At 49.8% G+C, this 23,768-nt stretch overlaps 6 protein-coding genes across 6 annotated transcripts; 2 read left to right on the top strand and 4 right to left on the bottom strand.

Annotated features, from left to right (window-relative positions):
- The first annotated feature begins 79 nt into the window (after positions 1-79).
- Positions 80-1,709, top strand: BKA55DRAFT_337539 (uncharacterized protein). Its single transcript, XM_046185744.1, has 4 exons — positions 80-618; positions 681-781; positions 838-1,193; positions 1,252-1,709. Exons 1-4 carry the CDS (start codon positions 271-273, stop codon positions 1,434-1,436), a joined length of 990 nt encoding a protein of 329 aa, XP_046051514.1. The 5' UTR covers positions 80-270; the 3' UTR covers positions 1,437-1,709.
- A 321-nt stretch (positions 1,710-2,030) lies between these two features.
- Positions 2,031-5,267, bottom strand: BKA55DRAFT_593150 (WD40-repeat-containing domain protein; the record flags this gene model as incomplete). Its single annotated transcript, XM_046195511.1, has 7 exons — positions 2,031-2,456; positions 2,654-2,971; positions 3,056-3,182; positions 3,246-3,283; positions 3,442-3,598; positions 4,324-4,957; positions 5,012-5,267. 7 exons carry the CDS (start codon positions 5,265-5,267, stop codon positions 2,031-2,033), a joined length of 1,956 nt encoding a protein of 651 aa, XP_046051513.1.
- A 1,798-nt stretch (positions 5,268-7,065) lies between these two features.
- On the top strand, positions 7,066-9,840 carry BKA55DRAFT_688930 (uncharacterized protein; the record flags this gene model as incomplete). The annotated part of the gene is made up of 1 exon (XM_046199287.1): positions 7,066-9,840. The coding sequence occupies one exon, from the start codon at positions 7,066-7,068 to the stop codon at positions 9,838-9,840; it is 2,775 nt and encodes a 924-aa protein (XP_046051512.1).
- Positions 9,841-10,010: 170 nt separating this feature from the next.
- On the bottom strand, positions 10,011-12,262 carry BKA55DRAFT_337289 (serine hydroxymethyltransferase-domain-containing protein). Its single transcript, XM_046185742.1, has 5 exons — positions 11,919-12,262; positions 11,796-11,852; positions 11,643-11,736; positions 11,445-11,582; positions 10,011-11,375 (listed from the first exon to the last, which is right to left on the bottom strand). The coding sequence occupies exons 1-5, from the start codon at positions 12,036-12,038 to the stop codon at positions 10,228-10,230; spliced, it is 1,557 nt and encodes a 518-aa protein (XP_046051511.1). The 5' UTR covers positions 12,039-12,262; the 3' UTR covers positions 10,011-10,227.
- A 788-nt stretch (positions 12,263-13,050) lies between these two features.
- On the bottom strand, positions 13,051-14,367 carry BKA55DRAFT_337142 (60S ribosomal protein L19). The gene is made up of 3 exons (XM_046185740.1): positions 14,160-14,367; positions 13,551-13,971; positions 13,051-13,474 (listed from the first exon to the last, which is right to left on the bottom strand). Coding segments are annotated over exons 1-3 (567 nt in total). The 5' UTR covers positions 14,162-14,367; the 3' UTR covers positions 13,051-13,330.
- A 486-nt stretch (positions 14,368-14,853) lies between these two features.
- On the bottom strand, positions 14,854-23,036 carry BKA55DRAFT_688927 (armadillo-type protein; the record flags this gene model as incomplete). The annotated part of the gene is made up of 4 exons (XM_046199286.1): positions 14,854-15,402; positions 15,460-20,715; positions 20,767-22,838; positions 22,898-23,036. The coding sequence occupies 4 exons, from the start codon at positions 23,034-23,036 to the stop codon at positions 14,854-14,856; spliced, it is 8,016 nt and encodes a 2,671-aa protein (XP_046051509.1).
- Between the last annotated feature and the right edge of the window lie 732 nt (positions 23,037-23,768).

Here is a 23,768-nt window from a genome sequence, read left to right as displayed (position 1 = left end):
TAGCGCCCATCCTGTCGATAAGCCTTCACGTGATAAGTACTCGCTCATCCAATGACGCCGCGTGGTCCCCACCAGCTCGAGACGGGAGCTTAGGTAAGGCGCTTTGCTCGATTGAGAGGCCACCTCAGCTTCACGTCTATTATAGCTACAGCTTCCGCAAGCAAGGTGGTAGATACAGCTTCAACAGTCTCCTACTTCTTTACTTACCGGCCACTTGGCCCCTTTTTCTTCTCTTTGGAACCAACCCCATCTTTTGTTTTTGTCGCCAACATGCGTTTCCTACAATCGCTTCTCTCTTTCGCTGTGCTTGCGACGGGTGTCGCAGCCGCCAAAAAGTCCTCCACCGAGCGGTTCGATGAATTCCATGCCAAACAGAGCTCGACACCGCTCAAGCTGAAAGAATCGACGTACAAAACCCTGACCTCCACACCAAGAGACTACAGCGTTGCTGTTCTCCTCACTGCTGCCGATGCACGATTTTCTTGCCAGCTCTGCCGTGAGTTCCAACCTGAATGGGACCTGTTGGGTAAGAGCTGGGCCAAAGGTGATAAGGCCGGCAATTCTCGACTGATTTTTGGCACACTGGATTTTGTTGACGGCAGAGAGGTTTTCATGTCGGTATGTACTAGGCAAGATCGAAAGCATTGGTATTATCTTGGTTGCTGACCCTATGAATGAAGCTTGGCCTTCAAACCGCCCCTGTCCTCCTCTTGTTCCAGCCCACGGTTGGTCCCCATGCTGCTCAAAAGCCAGAGCCGCTGCGATACGACTTCAGTGCCGGGTGAGTAGTTTTGTCCTCATCTGTTTGAGGGAGACTAACTAACAAACTATATTTAGACCCCCGACTGCCGAAAAGGTTCACTCCTGGCTCGCTCGTCAGCTGCCTGACCGACCTCATCCCTCTGTCAAGCGACCTTTCAACTATGCGGGATGGGCGATTACCATAACCATCGTCCTCGGAGTTGTTACTGCAGGTGTGGTGGCTTGGCCGTATGTGTCTCACATTTTGCAGAGCCGCAACCTCTGGGCAGCCTTGTCCCTGATGACCATTCTCCTGTTCATTAGCGGACATATGTTCAATCACATCCGCAAGGTTCCCTACGTTACTGGTGACGGACGTGGTGGGGTCAACTACATCGCGAGCGGTTTTCAGAACCAACTCGGCTTGGAAACACAAGTGGTGGCAGCAATCTGTATGTCTCGTCCATTTCTACCATTGCTTCTATTCCTCCTGCTAACTGCTTCGTCTAGATGGTGTTTTGTCATTTTGCGCGATCTCTCTTGCTATCAAGGTCCCACGAATTGCTGAAGCCAAGTCTCAACAAGTCGCAGTCATTGCGTTCGGTGGCGCCCTGTTCCTTGTCAACAGCTTTCTGCTGAGCGTGTTCCGTGTCAAGAACCCTGGCTATCCATTCTCTCTGCCGCCCTTCATGTAAAATGATATAGTCGGACGGAACGAAAACAGCCGCTAAATGTTTCGAGAATACATGACGTGGACCAGCAGTCACTAAGGATCAGGATCAGCATCGTTGTAGTGAGGTGACTTACCTTGCGGCGAGTAAGAAGGACAAAAGCATGTTGTATGATATTTCCCAAATAGACCTTTGCTAAGAAATGACGGAAAGATTCCAAGATTCTTCACTCCTGATCAATGGCGCTCCTAATTGCGGCTTTGATGTAAATACATGGAAGTCTTCTGGCCAATGTTGGCTTTTAGTTGGAATAACAAAGGTCAGTCTTGGTCACAATGTCACAGCTCAAGCCAACGGATAGACGAAAGTTCACTTGAAATCATGAAATATTTTGAAAACTCGAGTTCTTTATTGGAGAACAAAAGGATGAATCCCGGTAATTTCAGGGGCTGCCTATAACCATCAAATGCGTTATGCCCTCGTCAGATTTGTAGTCGCCCCCCTTCCTTTGCATCAATAAAGACCAAACGAGGAAGCCAACCATTTGACGCCCTACCAATGATCTACCTTCTTCCGCTCGCCTTCGTCACCACGCCTCTTTTTTTAGGGTAGAGCAATTTATGCCCTCGACATGACACCCCAGGCACGGATGATGTTGTCAGTGTAGCCAGCGAACAGAGTCTGGCCATCAGCAGACCAAGCCAAGCTGACACACTCAGGCTCTCGGCTCTTCTTGCCGACAGCGGGGAACTCAGGCTTGAGCTCATCAACCTTGCTCTTCTTCTCGAGGTCGAAGATGATGATGCTGCTGGCAGTGGCAGCGCACAGCCAGTATCTGTTGGGGGAGAAGACAAGGGCGTGGATCTCGTCGTTGGCGTTGAGAGAGTAGAGGTGCTTGGACTCGTTAAGATCCCAGAGCATGGTGGTACCGTCCTTGCCACCAGAGGCGCACAGAGAACCGTCGGGGGAGATGGTGACAGTGTTGATGTAGCCGGTGTGACCGATGTGGTCAGTCTGGAGCTTGCAGGTGGAGAGCTCCCAAACCTGGACAAATTGTCAGAATTATTCGAGTCAATGCATATAGGCAGATGAATGGGTAAGAGGGCTATGCAAAAGCTGGAATCAGGGCAATGGTGAATAGTGGTCTCATGGCCTGCGTGAACAGGCTCTGAAGTAGCAAATACTTGGGTTGCAAACATCATGTGGAAAGCGATATTACAGAATCTGTCTTCTTTACTGACCTTGACGAGCTTGTCCCAGCCGGCGGAGACAATGACAGGGTTCTGGGGGTTGGGGCTGAAGCGGACGCAAGAGGCCCACTCGGTGTGGCCCTTCTCGGTGATGGTGTACTTGCAGTCACCGAGAGTGTTCCAGAGCTTGATGGTTCGGTCGCGAGAACCGGAGACGATCTGGCGGTTGTCGGCAGAGAAGCTGACGGAGAGGACGTCGTTGGTGTGGCCGACGAATCGTCGAGTGGTGGTACCGCTGGCGAGCTCCCAGAGACGCAGAGTCTTGTCCCAAGAGGCAGACAGAGCGTAGGCACCGTCAGAAGAGATAACCTATTTCCAACAATCAGCCGAGTCCCAAGTTACATCTGCCCGCCAAAATGCTATCATGTGCGGCGGGGCACTGGGTGAACATACACAGTCGGAGACGATGTGAGAGTGACCGTGGAGGGATCGCTTGGGGTAGCCGTACTGGGTCTCATCGCGAGTGAGGTTCCAGATGATCAGGGTCTTGTCTCGGGAGGCAGACAGGAGCATGTTGGGGCTGGAGAAAGGTTAGTTGAGTGGCCTCGAAGCAAAAGCGTGACCAAGGTCCTTCTCGACGTACTTCTCCATGGAGGTAGCCAGACTGGTGACCCAGCCATTCTGCAAATAGTCAGCCTTAAGTCCTTCTTTTCCTCAAATATCATCTCGTTCCACGATGATGACTGCAGACATCTTGATTTGTAGCGGGTCGTAACCAGCGACAGTCGCGACGCAGCAGCCGACAGCGACAGAAGCAAGGTTGATGGGGGTCGACGTACGTGGCCCTCGAGAGTGCCCTTCAGGATCAATTGTTCGGCCATGTTTGCGGTGACGAGGCGATGCAGAGGATCAAGGTGCTTGAGGAAGAAAGAGAAATCAAAGGCTGCTCTGCAAAACCTAGGCCGAGTCGGAAGGGAAGGCGGTTGCGAATCGTACCTGCCCTTTTTTTTGTGTGGGTTAAAAATTAGGGAAAGTTAGGGCCTTGAGCTCCGCTTCGACATTAGCGGGGTGCGAGAGCCAGGCGAGGTACGTACCAACTTGTGTAGTCTGGTTTTTGAATTTTCATAGCAGTGTGGCGTTGAACTTAGGCGTGGCGTAGAGATGTGGCTGCTCTGTATATGAGACGTGGGTACATATTCCTCATTCATGTAAGGCACCGCTATGCAGCCATATGGTAGGTATGAGGCGATGCATCCTTAAAGGTACTTGACGGTGCGGATGTCGACGGGACAACCGAAGGCAATGCAGGCTTCAAGGTGCCATTTGGCCCAAAACGCGCCCTCTCAGCTCTTCTGTCGTTACTCGAATTAGTTGGGAGTTCAAGCCAAAGACTTTGAGGACTAACATACGCAAACGATAAAGAAACAATGTGACTTTCAACACTATCACATCGCAGCCATCACTCTAAACACGTTTAGAATATGCACAGGAAGTTTGGGATGAAAGCTCGCATCGCAATGTTGACCTCGATTCGTTCTCGTCGAATGTTGTTCTGTATCAGTATTCGCTTCATTGCCTTTCCAACCTAAAATAATGCAGTAAGCGCAGTAACACCTTACGCCTCCCACCCAGCCAGAGTATTATATACGGGGTATCATGCAAGCCCATCTTGTCTGGACTTTCTTGGTGTTCATGCCGCCTTTTTGGCCAAGGCAGCCGACCGTTTACCAGCCTTAGGAACCTCCTTACGCGAGAATAACGCCTCGCCATTGACAATCATACTGTGGTCGGCGATCTCCATTTGATCAGTATTCTCCCCTCTACCCTCAGTTGCCATAAACCTCTTCATCGTGGATTCCCATAAACGAAATCGTTCTTTGCCATGTGTATCGCGCTCCACTAAATTCTTGACCTCTTTCTGCTTTCGCATTTTGGATGCACGGACTAGTCGTCTAAGAGCATCCTCGCCCTGCTGGGCTGTCCTTGCGGCTTCCTCTCGTATTTTCTTCGAGTCACGAATGCTAGTATCCTCCTGAGGAGTAAACTTGTACGTGTGTTTGCTTGGAAAGTCGGGGAAAGAAGAAGGAACATATTCCTTCTCGTCTTTGTCTGGTTGTCCGCTGAGCTCTTCACCCAGAAGTGGTAGAGTCGTGTATGCATCGAGGTCCTCGGGTAGTATATCAACGTAGCCAGGGAACAGTTGTGTCTTTGAGACAGGAGGCTTCAGGTGCGGTTTCAGCGAGGAAATGCTAACATTGTGCCGTCGTAGCGCATGCTCAAAGTCGGTCGGGATAGGATGCTCGCGACGAGCCGCCAGTGCGAGGGTTTTGGCAGCTTCAATCATGCCCTCCAGATCTGGAGTATATTAGTAACAGAACGCCCAACAGGGAGCTGCGGCCAACAACTCACACGTCTCTACCATCCCTGTGAAGCTCTCCATTGCTTCGGGGCTTGCTCCCTGAAACCCATCGTGATTGAGAACCATTGCGATCGAACGCTGAAGTCCTGTTCTAGCTTGATAATGCGGATTCGGTACCGAGGATTCGATCGAGCGAGACTCTTGATTCTCGATTTGTATCGTGACATTTTCCGAGTCTTCGAAGCGAGGGCGCTTCGGGTTAGGCTGTTGCTCGTCGGCAGGTGATAGGCTTCGCTTGGGCGTCATTGCGAGGAGGTCGTCGAATATGAGATCGCGACGCGTGTTGGCGCAAGAGTGAAAGGAAGTCTGTTAATTTCCCATTGAAAAGTTATATTTTGTGACACTCTGATACGTTGAGACCTTTCTTGAGGTGTAGATAGTGGTAGGCCAGGCAGAACTAGCTTGATTCGTTGGTAATGAGGCTAAATGCACGTTTGTGGTATTGTAGGAGCTTGAGCAGTTGGAGATCGGAAGCTTTCCTCAGTAGCGCCCGGAGAAGCTTCGGCTCATATGCACGCTTCTCCAGTCAGTCCCTCCTCATGGAAACCACACCCACGATAAAAGCCGGCAAGCTCTCTCTCACCATTGTTCAGGTGTGTCGTTATTGCAAGACCTTAGGACGTGGATGCAATTGATTGTCATCTATGGCATTTGATAACCCGCTAACTTAGTGAATTCTAACACTGAGTGCCACGCGGCATTGTTCACTTCATTATGCATCATGATAGGTCAGCCTTTATGGATCTTCCAGCGACTTCACAAGTTAAATTTATACACTTCGAGTTGTTAACATCCAGCGACGATAGAGTGTTTAGTGACAACAAGTACGTCATGAATTGATTTCCTGAATTCTCAATAGGAATGGCAATGTCACAGATGGTGGAAGGATATGTCCATTGGCGTGGTGAACTCAAGACGAAACAGGGTCTTTTTGCCGTGTGTGTGAAATTAATGGCGGTATTAATAAGGTTCTAGACCACAAGATCGACGGCGAACTGTGCCGTGAAGGTGATCCGAAGCTCGCAAATACAACCCAACACATTCTGACCCATACTGTGTAGGGGAGGCAAGAAAACTTAGGATCTATATCCTAAGCGACAAAAAGATTTTAGGCAAGCTTAGTATAGCTTAGTAGGTCTTTAGACTAGTTAATATTGGCACCTTAATTAAATGTCAGAAGTTTTCTTGCTCCCTGGGGGCTGTCTCACTACTTCTCACATGCAAGTCGCTAGGATTGTTTACATGGCAATCGGCTAACCAACTGAAAGCCGGGTACGGAGTAGTGGACTGCTAATGGCTTTGACCGACACTTTGTTCAGAAAAGAGCTGAACCCTGCATGATGAGGTTCGGCGCTGGTGTTGACACAGATTGCAGGGATTCGTCAAAGTGACAGGCAATTCGATAAATCAATCACCCAGGTAGGATTCGGTCATTAATACTTTAACCTAAGGTACGTAGGGACGCATTCTATTGTTCAGCCACGCTTCAACGTCAAAGCGTATCACGATAATCCTAATTTTCGCCATTTCCACAGATACCCAAGTACTGCATACATTTAGGACCCTTACGGCATAAATAATAAGCTTACACGGCACTTCTTTGAGTCAGTTCGAGGCCCTTCGATGTTTTATCCTTTCCACCTCTCACCAACAAGCACCTCAAAAAACAGATGATACACCTGAAACAAATGTACGAGTCAGAAACGACACAAGTCCAGACCGAGTTGCCGATTTTCTCCTAAATATATCTCTGATCACCACGTAACCCAAGAATACACGAATCTTGTAAGGTACTCGGAAACCCCATACCCTGCACCATTAATAAATTCCTTTGCGGCATCACAATGAGTTTTACTTGAACAGGACCCTGATCTTCTATTCCCTGCCCTAAAGCCCTCAATATCAAAGTCTTTAGTCCCACCCTGCTGTGTATGGATACTTTGTTTAGATATCGAAAGCTGGACTTTCGGAGTATATCATTGACCAAAATATTAATTCATTTCTCCAGCGACACAGCCAGTTCTTTCTGGCTACCACCTTCAACATGTTTCCTTTCGACCAAGCTTCCCTTCCCCAGATCACAACCCGCAAAGCCCTTATTGGCGTGGACTTTCAGCATGACTTCATATCCAAGGATGGTGCTTTGCCCGTCCACGAGCCGGAGGACTTTGTGGACCAGACTATCAAGCTAGCCCAGGCATTTCGAGACGTCGGTGACGTTGTGTGGGTTCAGTCGCAGTTTAGTGAGGTTCGACCTGTTCTTGAAGAACAAACCCTTATCACCGACAGTGTGCCTAAAACATCCCGAGCTTCTAAGAGAGGTCGACCAAACATCCCGGTTGAACCAATCGACGCTGATGGCCCTCCAGATGAAGAGGCATTCCTGAGCCATGAGGATGCTGCATGTGTCAAGGCGGATACGCCTGGCTGCCGGATAGCTTCAGCCATTGAAGAGTCGCTGCCGAAGACAGACACAAGGTTGACCAAATCTCACTATTCAGCCTTCCAGTCAACCCACCTGCTGCGCCTACTACGTGCTAAAATGGTCATGGAACTCTTCATTTGCGGATCACTCACCAACGTTGGTGTATATGCCACAGCTCTTGATGCCGCAGGCCATGGAATGGCCATCACTATCGTCGACGACTGTTGTGGTTACCGATCAGAGTCGAGGAAGACTACAGCAATAGCCTCCCTAATAGAACTCACTGGATGCGAAATTGCTTCCTATGACGAGGTCATGGAGGCGATACAACCCAAGCCTAAGCCCTCCAAGTCGCAGGGCTCCAGAAAGCCTCCATCTTCGTCGAAGGGCCTGGAACAACCACAAACTGCAAAGCCAGATCATTCAAAAAATGCAGGCCGCGAGAAGAGCACTACCCCGGATTTTGTCAAAGACATGACAAGTCTTCGACTGGCTTCAGATCCTCCAAGCCCCGCACCAACATCGACTCAGCCTCAGCCAAAGGCGTCGTCAACAAGTGCAGCTGAAGACCATGACTCGGAGGTCAGCCCAGAATCGAATGCTACAGAATCCAATGGCGTTAATCAGATCAAATCTACTGAAGCACCGAATGGCACACACGAGCCGAACACGGCTAAGGATTCTCCTATTAAAGCCGTTGTCACAGATGTCGTCAAAGCCGAACCAGAGCCAGCATTATCGCAACATACTTCTGAAGGCCAAGAAGAAAACATCAACGCAGATCCCCAACACAATACCGCCCAAACTCAAGACCAAGTCATAGAACCATCGTCTCCAGCCGGGACAAGCAAGAAAGAAGAACAAACAATGAAAGCACAACCAGACAAGACCCAAGGAATACCCGAGATGAACAAGCCATCGACAATACATGATGCCAACCTTCAACAGGAAGGTCTATGCGAAGGGGACACTGACATAATTAATAATGTTCTTCCTGAGTCGTTGCTTGAGGGCATTTTCGATAAGTTACGCGAAGAGGTGCAATGGCAGCGTATGTCTCACCAGGGTGGGCAAGTTCCACGACTTGTTGCAGTTCAGGGTGAGATTGGATCAGATGGGAGCATCCCAGTCTACCGTCATCCATCTGACGAATCTCCTCCACTGTTGTCATTTTCTCCTACGGTACTAGCTATCAAAAACGAGACTGAGAAACAGCTTGGTCATTCTTTGAACCATGTACTGATCCAGTACTACCGAGATGGAAATGACTACATCTCCGAACACAGCGACAAGACTTTGGATATCGTCAAAGGATCTTATATCGCCAATGTGAGCCTCGGCGCTGAACGAACTATGACTTTTAGAACAAAGAGAAGGGATAAGGACCCTTCCCAAGAGGAACCCACCTCTCCAACAGCCTCGAAAAGGGTGATACAGCGTGCCAGACTCCCACACAATTCTCTATGCCGACTAGGCCTGAAAAGTAACATGAAGTGGCTGCATGCCATCCGTCAAGACAAGCGTTCAAAGAAGGAAAAATCTACAGCTGAACTTGCATACGAAGGAGGCCGAATCTCTCTGACGTTCCGACAGATAGGGACTTTTCTGAATCGTGAAGAGACTCTTATATGGGGCCAAGGTGCTAAAGCTAAGACCCTCAAGGATGCTCACGCTCTCATTAACGGGCAGTCTACTGAGGCTATTGAGATGCTGAAGGCCTTTGGGACCGAGAACCACTCAAGCGAATTCGATTGGGACGCGCACTATGGAAAAGGGTTCGATGTGTTGCATATGAGCAATGCACCTCGCTTCTTTGCCTGCAGTGACCCAACTATCAATATGCGCATTGCTCTCATGTTGGCGGAGTTTGGCGTGAACTACGCAAAGGGAAGCATTACGGCAGGATCCGAACCCACAAATTCTGAGAACCTGGCAGTTAAATTCGTGGACAAGGACACATCCACTGCTCAGGGCGATCTGGCTGTCATGTCGTACATTGATGCCCGCTATGGGCTTGGAAGACCTGGCAGCACCCCACAAGCACCGAAGGACCTGGCCATTCGACTCACTCGTTTCCAGCGTGCCATGGCTCTTTTGGATATGTGGAAAAACCTCCCCAAGGAAACCAAAAGCGGAAAACGAGACATTAAATCTCTCAAACAAGAGCTTGAAGTTTGGGACGGGTTCATCGCTGAGGACGATGGGCCTTACATCGCTGGTGTGGAACTGTCTCTGCCCGACTTTGCCTTCTGGCCAATTTTGCACAACATGGTGGAAGAAACAGGGCCAGAAACTCTCCAGGACCACAAAGGGCTCCGCGAATACTATGAGAAGATTGGCAAGAGGCCCAGTGTCAAGAAGGTGCTTGGCAAGCAGCCGCAGCAGCAGTCATAGGAGATTACCCCTGCTCGATGATTTGTATTTTAGACAAGTAGTAAACTTGTGATTCTTATATAGCGATTGGGTAGTTCTTGAGTAATATCTTGTCCTTTGCCGAGAATGATTGAGGGATTGTTGATGCGAATTGAAATCACTCGTGTATTTCTAGTTCGTTGCAGTAACAAGAGTTTCTTATGTGAATGATCAGTGCAGCATAGTTGCATTACCTTTACCATGGCAATAGAGGAAGCATAGTAACTGTGGGAGATTTTCAGGTACTGCGAAAAAAAGGAGAGAGGGAGAATTATACAATGTTTGGTATCTATTGTTCCAAGACCGTGAGGAAGTTAATATACTCGACGAACCGATTCCTCGATTCTTACTTCAAGCATCCGCAGGAGATTATTCTGAGGTGCTCCATGGCAGAGGATATGTGCCAACCCAATCCTCAACCTCACTTCTTAGTTGGACAATTTCGGATTCCGTCTCACCATCACCGAGGTGGTCTAGGAAAACTTTTATCTTGCCAGGGCTCTTCTCGCCCTTCTCCTCCGCTGCTTTTCGAGCAGCTTTGTCGATTCGAGAAGTAATGGTGATGGCACGATCCACGACGTCAGCAACACGAACGAAGTCATCCTCGTTAAAGCCACGGGTAGTCATGGCAGGAGTGCCCATGCGAAGGCCACCAGGAACCAAAGCAGAACGGTCCCCCGGGACTGTGTTTTTGTTGGCTGCCACACCGACCAATTCCAAGACACGCTCAACTCGACCACCATCAATACCTTGGGGTTTGAGATCAGCCAGAACCAAGTGGTTGTCTGTACCTCCGCTGACAAGCTTGTACCCCAAGCCGCCTTTGCCCTTGGGCTCGCTCAGCCGTTTGGCGAATGCCTTGGCGTTTTTTAGAACCTGGGATTGATATGCTTGGAACTCTGGAGTTTGGGCTTGCTTGAGAGCCACAGCAAGAGCGGTGATGGTGTGGTTGTGCGGACCGCCTTGGTGACCGGGAAATACAGAGTTGTTGATAGGACCTTCGAGATCATAAAGGATATCTTCCTTCGTCTTGGGGTTTTGTCTCCGTACGCCTTTCCTGTAAAAGATCATGGCACCTCGAGGACCTCTTAGGCTCTTGTGGCTAGTTGTGGTTACAATATCGGCGTAGGCGAAGGGACCAGGAATGACCTTTGCTGCAACAAGACCGGAGATATGGGCAATATCGGCCAGTAGGTAGGCGTTAATTTTGTCGCAGATCTCTCGCATGCGCTGATAGTCGATTAGTCGACTATAAGCACTCGCGCCTGCGACAATAATCTTTGGCCTATATATGCCTGCCATCTCCTCCAACTTGTTGTAATCGATGTATCCTGTAGTCTCGTCCAGTCGGTACGGTAGAGTTTCGAAGTACTTTGATATCGCTGAAATCTTCTTTGTGGGCGTTTGGTAACCATGAGATAGATGGCCGCCATGTGGTAGGTCTAGACCCATTAACCGATCATGGGTGTTGAGCAAGGCGGAGTAGACATAGAGGTTCGCTGGAGCGCCAGAGAGAGCTGAGAGGTTATAGTCAGTATCATATGCAATCAAGTAAGTCACTTGAGAGCAAGTTCATAGCGACCAACCTTGAACGTTGACACCCCATAGCTTGGGGTCAAGGCCGAACGATTCGAGGGCGCGCTGTTGACAAAGTCTTTCGGACTGATCGATGAATTCATTCCCGCCGTAGTACCGGGCCCCTGGGTATCCTTCCGAGTATTTATCTACAACATACGTTAGTCTCATAGCCTGTCGTCGTTCGAGCCTTGGCTAATGAAGCTCACTCTGCATCACGCTACCAAGTGCATCCAGTACAGCCTGCGAGGTAAAGTTTTCGGAGGGAATTAGATTGATGAAATGCTTCTGGCGGTCTTTCTCCTATCCGCATCGTCAGCATTACTGAAACATATAGAATTCGATGCGTCAATGCGACCAACCTTCTCAATGATGTCGAAGACAGCGGGGTCAGCTTTGCTCAGATGGGCTGAGAGGGCCTAGGAAGAGGAAAGGGGACATTAGATGCTAAACTCGTTGTACCAACCCAATTGGAAAAGACACACCTGCTGCTGGTCCTCTAGAGCTATGGAAGATGCCGCACGAGTACATGTCGTGGATACAGCAGCTGGTCTTGCGATGCTACGCAGGACACGCGAGGTGCCTCTCACGCCAGCGAGAGACATAGCGTGCTTGGCAGTCGATGGTAGGAGACCGAGATGGAATAATGTGAGCGCTTTTGGGAGAGAGAAAATGAGAGTTCTATTCACAGCAAAGCAGAGCAAAACGGCTTCACGAGGTGCTTGTGGTAGTCCCGCGGCGCGCTCGCTCAGGACGTCATTGACTGATACGATGGACTTAATTAGTGCCGACGACGTGGGCGGAGGTGGAGGGTGGAGGTGGAGGAAGTTCGGACAGGGCCGAGACTCGAATGATGAGCGACTGTCTCATGGAGCCATGCAATAGGTACTTTCACACAATGTACCGGCTATAATGTCCAGCCAAGATCCCTGTAATTCTTAGATTTAGCGCTCGACTTGAAGAGCGATTAGGATATTTATTGGCAGCTTCAGTGGGTTAAAAACTGACACTGAATATGAATACTCTCTGTCCAGGTACCTTCGAACACGCTGTGTGACATGCATCTGGCCTTACTGCAGCCACATAACTTGTGGCTATAATTGAATTATAAAAACAATAAGTTGACCACATTGCTTTTAGCTTGGTTTTCCTCCCTCCCCTTCTTATCAACTAAAGCTGGGTGTGATGTGACCGCTTAGACAACTGGCTCATCCGCTTCGGCGGGAGCTGGCGCAGCCTCACGACTGCTGAGGGGGGCAAGTTTTGGAAGAGATCTGACCTAAGCTTTTGCCTGGTCTTTTTATTCCCACGATACCATCTGTCTGCTTTTGCTATCATCAGGTAGGTAGTTAGCACTCTCTTATGTAGGTGAGATGTCTAGTTTGTGCCTGTCTCCGCCCAGCTAAGCAGAAGCTTTGCCTTGAGCCTGGTTGACTTCCTGATTGCTCCAAGAGTGCAAGTTCTATTTTAGGACTGCCACAAGTTCCCAGCTTGTGCAGTGGAATGTCCGATTTCCAGCGTGATGTAGTAAATCGGGACTTTTAATTGTGGCTCAGTTGTGGACCACAGATAATTCACACTCGCTAATCGAGTCAACGATACAGATGAGACGTCACAAACAATGCTTCATGATAAGCCAGACCGCACACATTATTTTCAAACGCTGGTGGTACTGATGTCGTGATGAGCGAAACAAGTGCTCACGAGAAGGTCGTAAATGGTAAAACATCCAAGCATCCGAGCATCATCGATTCCATTTTTTTCAATGCTACATGCCTGAACCCCTGCCGGTACAAGTGTAGAAACCAGAAGGGCATAAAAAAAGACCCAACCCGTAGACTCCGAATGCAGCCTCCTCTCAAGACCGAAATGTTGTCATTGTCCACTAGGTTTGATCTTACTCCTCGGCAAGGAGAGCATTTCGCTTCGCCGCCGCACGCTCCTGCTTGCGCTCGCGGGCAGCCTTGTTCTTCGCACGCTTGGCATCCATCTCCTCCTGAAGGGCAGACTCACGGGCCTTCTCAGCCTTAGCACGGTGAATCTAGATAAAAACTCCATGTCAGCAAATGTTCCGAGCGTGGGCCCCAAAGAAGGGGAGTATCATTGATAAAACGTACGTGCTCGACGAGGGCACGCTTGTGCTTGAAAGCGTTACCCTTGCTGCTGTGGTACAGCTCGTGGTAGAGGTGCTTATCGATCTTGCCGCTGGCACGGTACTTGACCAAAAGACGGCGGAGGACTCGGAGGCGGCGCATCCAGAGGACCTGGCTAGGCATACGGGCATCGGCGGTACCCTTACGCTTACCATAGCCACGGTGTCGGCCCTCTCGTCGGGCGAGGTTCAGCTCGCGAGCGCGCGATCGTGAGTGCTGGGTGACGGGCTTTCGGATGATGAGGCCATCGGAGATGAGCTTTCGGATGGTCTGGCGAGAGTTGGCGTTGGAGATCTCGCTCTGCTCGTTGGGGTCGAGCCAGATCTTGCGCTTGCCACAGCCGATGACCGCTGAGGCGAGGCGCTTCTGAGTTCGCAGATTGACCCTGTAGTTGAGGAAGAAATCATCGGTTAGCCACCAGTACCCTCTGATAATGTTGTGATGTCCCAGATTTTCCAATCCACCGGATGCATGGCGACACCATCAAAAAGCATTGCAACCAGTTCATATACTGTTTCCAAAGCTCCTCCTGCATCGCCTCCTCGCTTGTACCGATCGTTTCGATGGACTTACATCTTGATTGTCGTTGGGTGGTGGATGGCCGGTCCTCGATGGATGTTGGATGATGAAGACTGGTGAGAGGGGTTGCGAGGCCAGAATTTCTCTGCTTGCACCTCCTTCTGTGGGTTCACGCTAACCCCAGCACGTCAAGCGAGGGCTGCACGTGACCCTCAGGGTCGAAAATGGTAGGTGGGGACCAAGAAAATGTTAGAGGGTATCAAATTATATCCATCTCAAAGATAAATTATCAATGAATCATGATTCTGAATTTGATTTCGGGATTCTCAATAACACTTTATTTTGAGTGATCACTGTTGAGTGAGTTGTGGATGGATATTAATTATTAAGATAATCATAGGTAATTTAGCTTGGTAATTTCGATTCAATTGAGCAGGCTTGAGCTTTCGATTTATATCCTCATTGAGAAAGGCGAGAAGATGAGAATTCGCATGCATTACACAGTTGTGGGCAGCAGGAGCGTATCCAAGCAACTATACCAATTTTAGTATTGCATATTGTAGACCCTGAGATCAGGTTGGCTACCCCTACTACTTTTGCATGCATGACCAAATCTTCGTTATCAAGGTACCAAGTCGATATGATTTGTGGTGAATTTACCAACGGTATATTCAATGGTTTTTTTCTTCTTCTTGGACATATGCCCAGACAGCTTCAATGTTTATTTGCGATATACTCTTTGACAAATCTATGAGAAGGCTTCGCTGCCCACATCAACTTTTCCCACACTCCAAATCTCCTTCTCATCCTCAGCTTCATCGTTGGACAGTCCTAGTCCCCCTTGTCCACCCTCAGCCTCGCGCCTCTCGCGGGCCTGGGAGCCTAGCCTCATGGCGACACGTTTAAAATAGTCTCCCATGCTCCTCTTGGTGTTGGCTGGCAGATCCGCTCCTGGACCAGCCATGAATTTATCGAAGATGCGGCTCTCTTCATCAGCCACATTGAAAAGCTCCACAAATGCCGCCTCAGCGGCGAGCTTGACGGGAATAACAGGGTCGCGAACGCTGGCAAATATGGGCTGTGCTAATAGAGCGATATGAGGTCGGACCATTTCCATATCATTGCGACTGACAGTACGAACGACAACCAGCGCAAGTCTGCGCGAGTCGGTTGCGTTGCCAGGTTGGATTACAGAGGCAAGAGCCTCAAAAATCCCTTTTGTAGTCTCAAATGTTTTGGCAGAATCTGATAGCAAGTACTTACCAGTTGCCAGAATGCAGTTGTCTGCAACAAATACCTATGCAGGTGTTAGTTTACGAACCATCTTCGGTCTAGGAATACAACTGTGACTTACATTCTTGTTGGTGACGCCCTGGCACAGCAAATCGGGCAAGTCGTCAGCCAAGGGGCTTTGAAGCAGCGCGTCTGGCGATTCAGCAAGGACCGAGTTCAGGGCAAGGACAGATGAATGAGTAAAGTGCGAGGTCGCTACGCGGTTCTTCAATAAACCAAGAGCAGCTTCCTCAGGAACATTCTTGATGAGAGCACCCAACAGCTTGGCATTAGTGATGGTCATGGTCTCATCCCTCTCGTCCGTATCCATGTCGATAAGTGACAAGACAGAAGCCCGTGATGCTTCACCCATGTTCGCACCCGCTTTACTGATAACTTCATACAAGGCCTTGAGCATGGCTGTCTTGACACCAGGATCGGCTGTCTTTGATCCAGTAACTAGCTCGGCAATCAACGGATCGATACGGGGCGTATACTTGATCAAAGTACCCAGTGCCTTGGCAGCCCGTGTTCTCAAAGTCTCACTGGATGGGTCCGCAAGAGACTTGGCAAATGTACGTTGAAGCTGTGGAAGGAAAGGCTTCAGTGCCGCAGGCATCTTGTCCAGGAGATTATTGAGGGTCAGGAGGATTGCTGACTTGACTTCAGTAGCTCGTTCTGAAACGACACGGATCAGGGGACCGGTAATCTGGGTCACGAATGGCTTCAGAGAGGCCTCGCTTGTTCTGTCAACGATGTCGGAAATACCAAGAGCAGCTTGAACTCTTTGGTCTGCAGTGCCATTCATCAAACCTTGCAGGAAGATTGGTAGAATGGCATTGATACCCTTGGGTAGCTCGAAGCCGCGCAGGTTTGCTCCTGCGACCCCGATACGCTGAAGAGTTTGTCGAGTAGAAATGACAAGCGACTCCATCTCCTCCTTTCGCAGCTTCTTTGTGAACGCGCTGAGAGCCACCCACGCGGCCTTGACGACATCGGCATCTCTATCATCAAAGGAGTTAAGCAATGAACGAATGATATCCTGGTTATATCTGGAATAGTCCACGCTGGCAGCGGTGAAAAAGTTGCCCAAATGGCGAGCAGTAGCCGCTCGGCGTCGGTGATCCTCGTGTTTGAGAAGCTGCAGGAGAACGTTCATGACTGTGTTCAGCCCATCGTATTCGTCGATCGACTGAATGACGGTGTCGAAGGACGTCGCCAGCTCTTCACGAAGCCCATCATCCTCACAATTTATCTCGTTATCCATAAGCGAATTGATAATGTTGGGTAGGCGACGGTTCATCGCAGGACCAGCAACCTTGGACAGAGAGGCAAGAGCCTTAGCATCGAATGCTGATATGGGAGGTGTCGTGAGGGTTGGGATGAGGTTTGGCAGGATAATATTCGAGCGAGTCGTCTCAGTAAGCAGGGTCAGGAGTGCCTGCAGAGCATTGTCTGCTTCATCCTCGGAACGCAATAGGTTGAGAAGGAAAGGAAGAACTTGATCAACTGCTCGCTTGCCAAAGATTTGCTGAAGCGAATCAAATGCTTCAGCAGCGGCTTCTCGGACATTCTCATCAGAATCCGTCAGTGCGGTACGAACAACGGAAATGAGGGTCTTTTCGTGATCCTCAAGAGCCTCCGGTGAAGCAGATGAAATAAGCTCCCTCAGAGCAAAGCAAATACCCTGCTTAGCGTCAACATCTGTGGATGTCTGAAGGCCTTCTTCCAAAGTGGGGAGGAGACTGGAGAGAACACTATCTCCAGCCTTTCGGATCAGTTCTCCAAGGGCATTGCTGGCGATGACCTTGTGTTCCATATTGGAACTTCCCAAGCGACGGATAAGAAGTTGTGTAAGGGTTGGCACAAGCTCCTTCAGGGTTCTGGGGCTGTGAACAAGAACCTTCCAGACAGCAATAGCGGCCGAGCGGACGGCACCAGCTGTATCGCAGCGGCACACGTAGAGTGCAGAAAGGATCTTATTCCGCTTCTCCTCGCCGAGTGTTTCCTTCAAAGAAGCACCTGCTTCTTTAATGTTCTCGTCCTCCTCAATGTCATCAGCCTCGGTGCCAGCCTTGATACCTGTAAGGTTGAAGAGAAGATCTCCCACAAGTTCGACAGAGCTAAGTCGGATTCTGTAGCTGTCATCCGCAAGGCCGCGTTCGAGTTCTGGAAGGAGAAGATCGACAGCACGAGCAGCGAAATTCTTGACTAGTAGACGACCTGCACGTAGTGCGGTTTCACGGATCGACTCGACATCGTCGGCAAGACCGGCCAGAATAGGTGGTACAATGCGACCCAAGTAATTAGAGAAACTGTTGCCAAAACAGACAGGAAGGAAGATAAAAAGTGACATAAAGCCTTCGCGAACGGCGGGCTTTGAGGATTCGACATTTTGAAGAATGGTAGGAAGGGTCTCCTCCAGTCTTGTCGTTCCCAGTCCTGCGAGCACCTCGCTAAGAGCCTGAGCAGATCCCAACCGATCTCCAGCGCCAGTATCTGATTTGAGAGTCTGCATCAGACCAGGGATAAGATCGGGAAGTGTATCTTCTCCAAGCTTCTCGACCAAAGAACCCAACGCTCTGGAAGCCGTCGCTCGAGTGGTAGGCACAGGGTCGACAACGGCAACCTTTAGACCAGCCACAAGTACCGGCAAATGCATAACCACATCCTTCTTTTCGGTCAGATGGGCCAAGCTGCCAATAACCTGAGCTGCCTTGCGCTTGGTATTGGAACGGTCGCCCAAACCACGCTGCAGAATGCGAGTGACCAACGCCAAAGATGGAGCATCGAGGTAATGAACAAACTGGACCTTGATGAGCGAGTCCAGAGCTTCATCTGTATACTTTGTAGGGTCACTCAGAGCCTTCAGAATAATGTCGACCAACGATTTAATTTCTGGATTGTTGATGACTTCGCCAAACCTCTTCAAGCTTCGGTTTGCGGCAGCTCTGACCTCCTTGTGGCTGTCGTTCAGCACACCCGTCAGAGGGGGGATGATGTCCGGCAGACTGTTGGCGAGCTGCTGCGGATCGAGATATGCCATTGCGCCAAGAAGGTCGCAAGCACCCTTCTTGCTCCTCCATTGTTGCTCTTCAAGCCCATCAAGCAGAGTTGGCATGATTCTCTTCACACCGTAAGAGCTTAGCTTCGCGAAGCACGACTTGGCTGCTGCTAGACAGGCTTCACGAACATTCGCGTTAGCATCACCAAAGCCTGTCAGCAGCTGGGGTACAATCTGGATCACGTAAGGTTCAAAGACACGTCCTAGCATAGTTGAAAGAAGTTCGTATGCTAGCAGAGCGGCCTCACGCTGATTTGCCTCCTTTTTGTTTTCCATTGCGTCAGTGAGAGTTGACAGAATTCGGTACTCTCTTAGTGCCGCGATACCTCTGCCCATTACAAGACCAGCCAGACCATAAGCTGAACCTCGCTGAACGGCGTACTTTTTAGAAGTGAGCAGCTGCTCCATAATTTGACCAAAGTACTTGGAAGACTGGTCAGGGCAGGCTCGAATTAGGGGAGGCAGACACTCAGCGATGGCATATTGTACCGTCTCCGAGGGCGTACTTAGAGTTGCCACGAGACGGTCGATAACGATAGGTATCTTGGGATCACCAGGGCTCAAGTGGCGAGCCAAGGCACCGTACATAATGATCACTGCCTCGTTGACACGATCAGCCGCATCGCTGTTCTTGTCTGGTTGTTCCAAGGTCTGTTCGAATTTTGACATGAGCTCGTCAAGGATGCCTTTGCCATGGATTTCAATGGCCTTGATCGAGGCATCCAGCATCTCACCTCTCACTGCATCGTTCTTGTCTCCGAGAGGACCAGCATCAATGAGGAAGTCAAAGAAAGGATCCAGCTGATCAACTTTGAAAACTGGAGCAATCTCTTTGAAAGCTGTAGCGATACCTTGCCTTCCTTCCCAAGGATCAGACAGATCCATCTTTTTGGGCATGCCGAACTCATCAAGCTGCTGAACCCGGGGTTTGGCAAGCTCGACATAAGTGGCTTTGAGCTGGTCAAGCACCGCATCCAAGGACTCATTATGTAAGCTAGCTGCTTCAGCCAGGGAGCGAGCAGCGGCACGGCGTAACTGCCCGTCTTTGCTCTCGAGGAAAGGTACCATCTTAAGTGGCACCTCTGGCGTCACTTCGAAGCCACTCTCCTCCCATATCTCCCGGCCGAGATCTTGGTTTTCTTCCTCATCGTCATGAGCAGCGATCCAAATTTCATCAGAGTAGCCAAGCTCGCTCATGTCGATTTCAGCGCTAATGGATTGCAACACCGTTGATCTGACTCGAGTTTCAGGCACCAGCGCACCCTTTGCAAGAATAACCATCTCCTCACGGTCCATGTTTGGTGCGATGCAGCGGCACATATCAGCAAAACAGTCCCTGAGGAGTTTGTAATGCTGAGCATATGCCTGCATAGAAGTGATAAGAACTGAAAGAATCTCGGCACGAGGAACAGCCTCATCACTACAGACATCTGTATGGTATGAGAGGAACTCGATGGCCAATACCAGCTGAGCATCTGCATCATCGGCCGAATCACCAACTCCGCCTTTACGGAGAAGCTCCAGCACGAGCGGCAGCGCGTAGATGAGTGATACAGAATCGAAAGGTCGCTGCTCGCCGGCAAATCGCAAACGGTACAAAACTCTTGTTACCAAGTCTTCAACAGCTTCCTCTTGATAGTTCTCTGCCAGCGACACGCCGCGCAGCCTGAGGGCCGCGACACCGACGAAAGGCCTCATCGAGCCTAGGCGCTCTGTAACCTTCTCTGCGCAAGTTATGTAAGTCAATGGTGCTGCATCACCAGTGATCATGGTGGCACCAGCGTCCATGATACCAATCAAGAGTGAAACTGCAGTACCAAGCCACTGGGCTGCATCTGTTGGTGGACCAGTGGCGAGGCTTCGGATAATGCCAATGCCCCGCAAAAGCCTTGCCTCGATCTCGGTTATAGTTTGTCTGATCAGGCTCTCTTTCTTGAGCTGAGCGTTGACTTTTGCGTTCTCCTCTGGGGTCAGCTTTTTCTGTTGGCCTTTCTTTTTTTCAAGCTGACTCCTAAGCTCTTCCTCCCATTTGAGAATGTCATAGTCCTTCTTATTTTTGTCCAAGACTTGCTGAGACTTCTTTGCAAGCACGTCAACGAACACAGTACCCTCGGGTGTTCTAAAGATAGCCGCTTCAACAGGGCCAATATCGTGGAGTTGCTCGGCGTCAAGATCGCGGCGGAGAGTCTCCAGCAGGCGTGGAATAATGGTTTCAGGAGCAACAAAAGCCAAGTCAGCAGCTGCGTTATACGCAGCTTTCTTGATGGCGTCAACCTGTCGGTATTGGTTAGCTAGATTTTCTTACTCTAAGAGCGTCGTACAAACCTTCTGATAGAACGACGTTTGATTCTCTATTTCTGTCACAAGCTCGTCTTGGTACTTCTTGACTAGATTGCCAGGATCCAGTTCCATCCTGAGGCACAAGTCGATCCAATTTGCCCTAGGGATTAGCTCTGGGCGCGCCAGAACAAGGAGATTGTTTGCTTGTATCTCGAGATCCTCCGTGTTGATGGTTTCCCCGGACTTTTCGATATCACTAGGAGTCAAGCAGATAGCTTTCACAACCTGGATCAAGTTGTGAGCACCTGATGACGGTTCCTTATCAGGAGATCCAGAGTGCTTTAGATAATCCCAAAGGCCGTCGATAATGAAACCTGATACCAGTTTTGGACTACGAACGTACAAATTGGAAAGGGTCTTGGAAGTCTCCTGCTGAACAGTTGCCGGAACGCTCTGAGCGGTGACTAGGTGAATAATTGCTTCAGACCAAGCGAGGGCAACCTGATTATCAGTATTCTGGTCAAGACTTTGAAAGATGGAATCTAGAGCACGTGAAAACCACTTAAGATCCTCATCGGCTGTGACCTTAGAGTAGATTCGAGGGCTGAGGAGGAAGGATGACTTAGGATCCAAGGACAACGATTGCTTGATAACCGATGATTTTGCTATGCTTGAATCGGCTGCAGAACCAGGAAGCAAGCGCTGAATATGTGTCCTTACAGCCGTCAGAATGTAGGCACCAACAATAAGGCCGTTCTGAGCAGCGCTAGCTGCATTTGCTGTCACCTCTGTGAAAGTGGTAATGATTTTTGGTGTCACTGCATCCACAAAAGCAGCCATTCCCGAAGATACTGATTGCACTTCATCGAGGGATTGCAAGATAGCACCGACACGGAGCAACCAGTACTTCCGAGAAGGGATTTTCTTCTCAGTAAGCCCCTTGGTAACGGATTCCAGGACACTTTTGGGGACCTCGGCATCGTTGGTCAATAAGAAAGAAACCGCTTTTGCTAAGGCTGAAGTCTCCGCAGCTAAAGCGCCCTCATTTCCTTCCTTGGCAGCGATGACTGAAACTGCGTTCGCGACTTGCTCGGCACTTGCTTTTGACAGAGGTGCAGTCTGAAGCATTTGCGCATGCAGTACACGGTGGTCAGGAGATGCAAGTTTGCCGGATTTCAGGGGTGTCGCAACCTCGTTGATGACTTTTTCCAAGGACGCCGTGTCACTAGACTTGTTGACCAGAGCGCTGAACGCATCCAAAGAGCCAGCACGAATAGCTGCATTGGTAGATTTTGCATTTGACAAAAGGGGCTTGAGCAGATTCTGCTCAAGGACCTTGGAAAGATCAAAATTGTCAGGCAGAGAACGAACAAGAGGCGTAACGACTCCACCGAGAATGACCTCAGGGGCACGCAGAAGACCCTTCTCGAGAGCGGGGATCAGTTCTTTAGATATTTCTTCAAGGGTGGCGAACGAATTGAAGAAGTCACCGAGTCCAAGCACTACATGCTCTGGAACACTAGTACGAGAACCAATGATCTCTCTTGTAAAGAAATCGTAATACTTGGATTTGAGGGACTCGAGAACGGGTCGCAAGTGATCCTTCCTAGCAGATACGCCAGCGATGACACCAAGTAAGACAGCATTTCTAAGGGTTGACTGAGCCCCCTTAGCAGTCAGGACATCAACAGTAGCAGAAAGCCGTTTCTCACCCAATTCATTCGAAGAGAAGAGTTTCCGCAAACCCCTCCTTGTAATAATGATGGCGGAATGAGTAACTGACTTCCTGGAGACTGGTTGGTGGCACTTTTCCAAAGCATCAGCATCTGCTAGGATAATATCGGTAGCAAACTGGTCCCACTGCGAGGCATCCAGATGCTGCATAAACAAACTGCACCATTCGACGAGAACGAATGCATTGGTAGGAGCAATGCCAGGTTTCTGGCTTTCCTTGCGCAAGGCAGTAATGAGCGGGGCGATGGTCTTAGAGTCGGCACCAGAGGAAATGAGCGCAATCAGGCACTTTTGCACAGACAACCGGGACTGCCTATCTGCGTAAAAGGCATATGTTCCGAAAAGGAGCTGCAGGAGACTTGTAATTGAGGCGCTGTCAAGGGCTTCGGAACTATTGTCAGCTGGTTGATAGAACCTTGGTAGAGGACGAGGGCTTGCGCACATTTCTGGGCCAGTTTTTCTTCGATTGTGCGCAACTGAGTGATTCGGACAGCCGTCGAGGATGAGGACAGAGCCTGTTTAATGGCGGCCATGTCGAGAGGGGCCGGAGCGCCAGAGTCGGATGAGTCGCCCTTAGACATTCTGGAGTTCGGAAATGGAGGTATACGTTCGGGTTGGTGAACTCATCTGGGGCTACCAGAGCTCGTGAACGCCAAATCTGAGGCGTAGATCCTCAGTCGAGGGGTGGGACGGGTGATGTCAAGAAGGTTTGGTGGTGGGCTCGCAGTTGGTGTTTTGAATTTTTGGGCACCAAATCCATCAAGAGAACGCAAATATCAAATATAGGTCTCGATGGACCGTTGACCCCACGCCGAATCAACAGAGGTAACACCTTACCTAAGGTACCCAGAGAGGATAGGTAAACAGCTCGACAGGCCATTTAGGTGGGGTTAGGAGCCCTGACAGTCTCTAGCCCACTCAAATTATCGCGGTATGACGCATCGCTGGCCAGGCCTGATACACCACTAGCCTAACTATGCCTACAGTATCAGCACAGGAGCCGTTCAACTGCACCTGTACCTTGCAGATCTACCTATCGATCCCAGGACAATCTTGTCACTCACTAAGTAAGTAGGTAGGTAGAGTGCAATTCCCTTGTACTGGCTGTATATCTGCTTGACCATGAATCTATCTCCAAATCCCTCCGTCTAGGTGATTAATACTTCATTGTTGTGGTATTATCCCTCCCCTCTAACTCATCCTCATTCAGGCACGATCCACAGAACTGGAGATCAAAGCCCTTGCGTCACAACCTCCACCTTCAAACTACTTCACTCCTGCACCTTTCGTCTGTAGATCGGCAATTTCAATGT

Source organism: Fusarium redolens (genome assembly GCF_020744475.1).
Source record: "Fusarium redolens strain MPI-CAGE-AT-0023 chromosome Unknown BKA55scaffold_6, whole genome shotgun sequence".
Lineage (NCBI taxonomy): Eukaryota > Fungi > Ascomycota > Sordariomycetes > Hypocreales > Nectriaceae > Fusarium > Fusarium redolens.
This window is presented reverse-complemented; position numbering and strand designations above follow the sequence as displayed.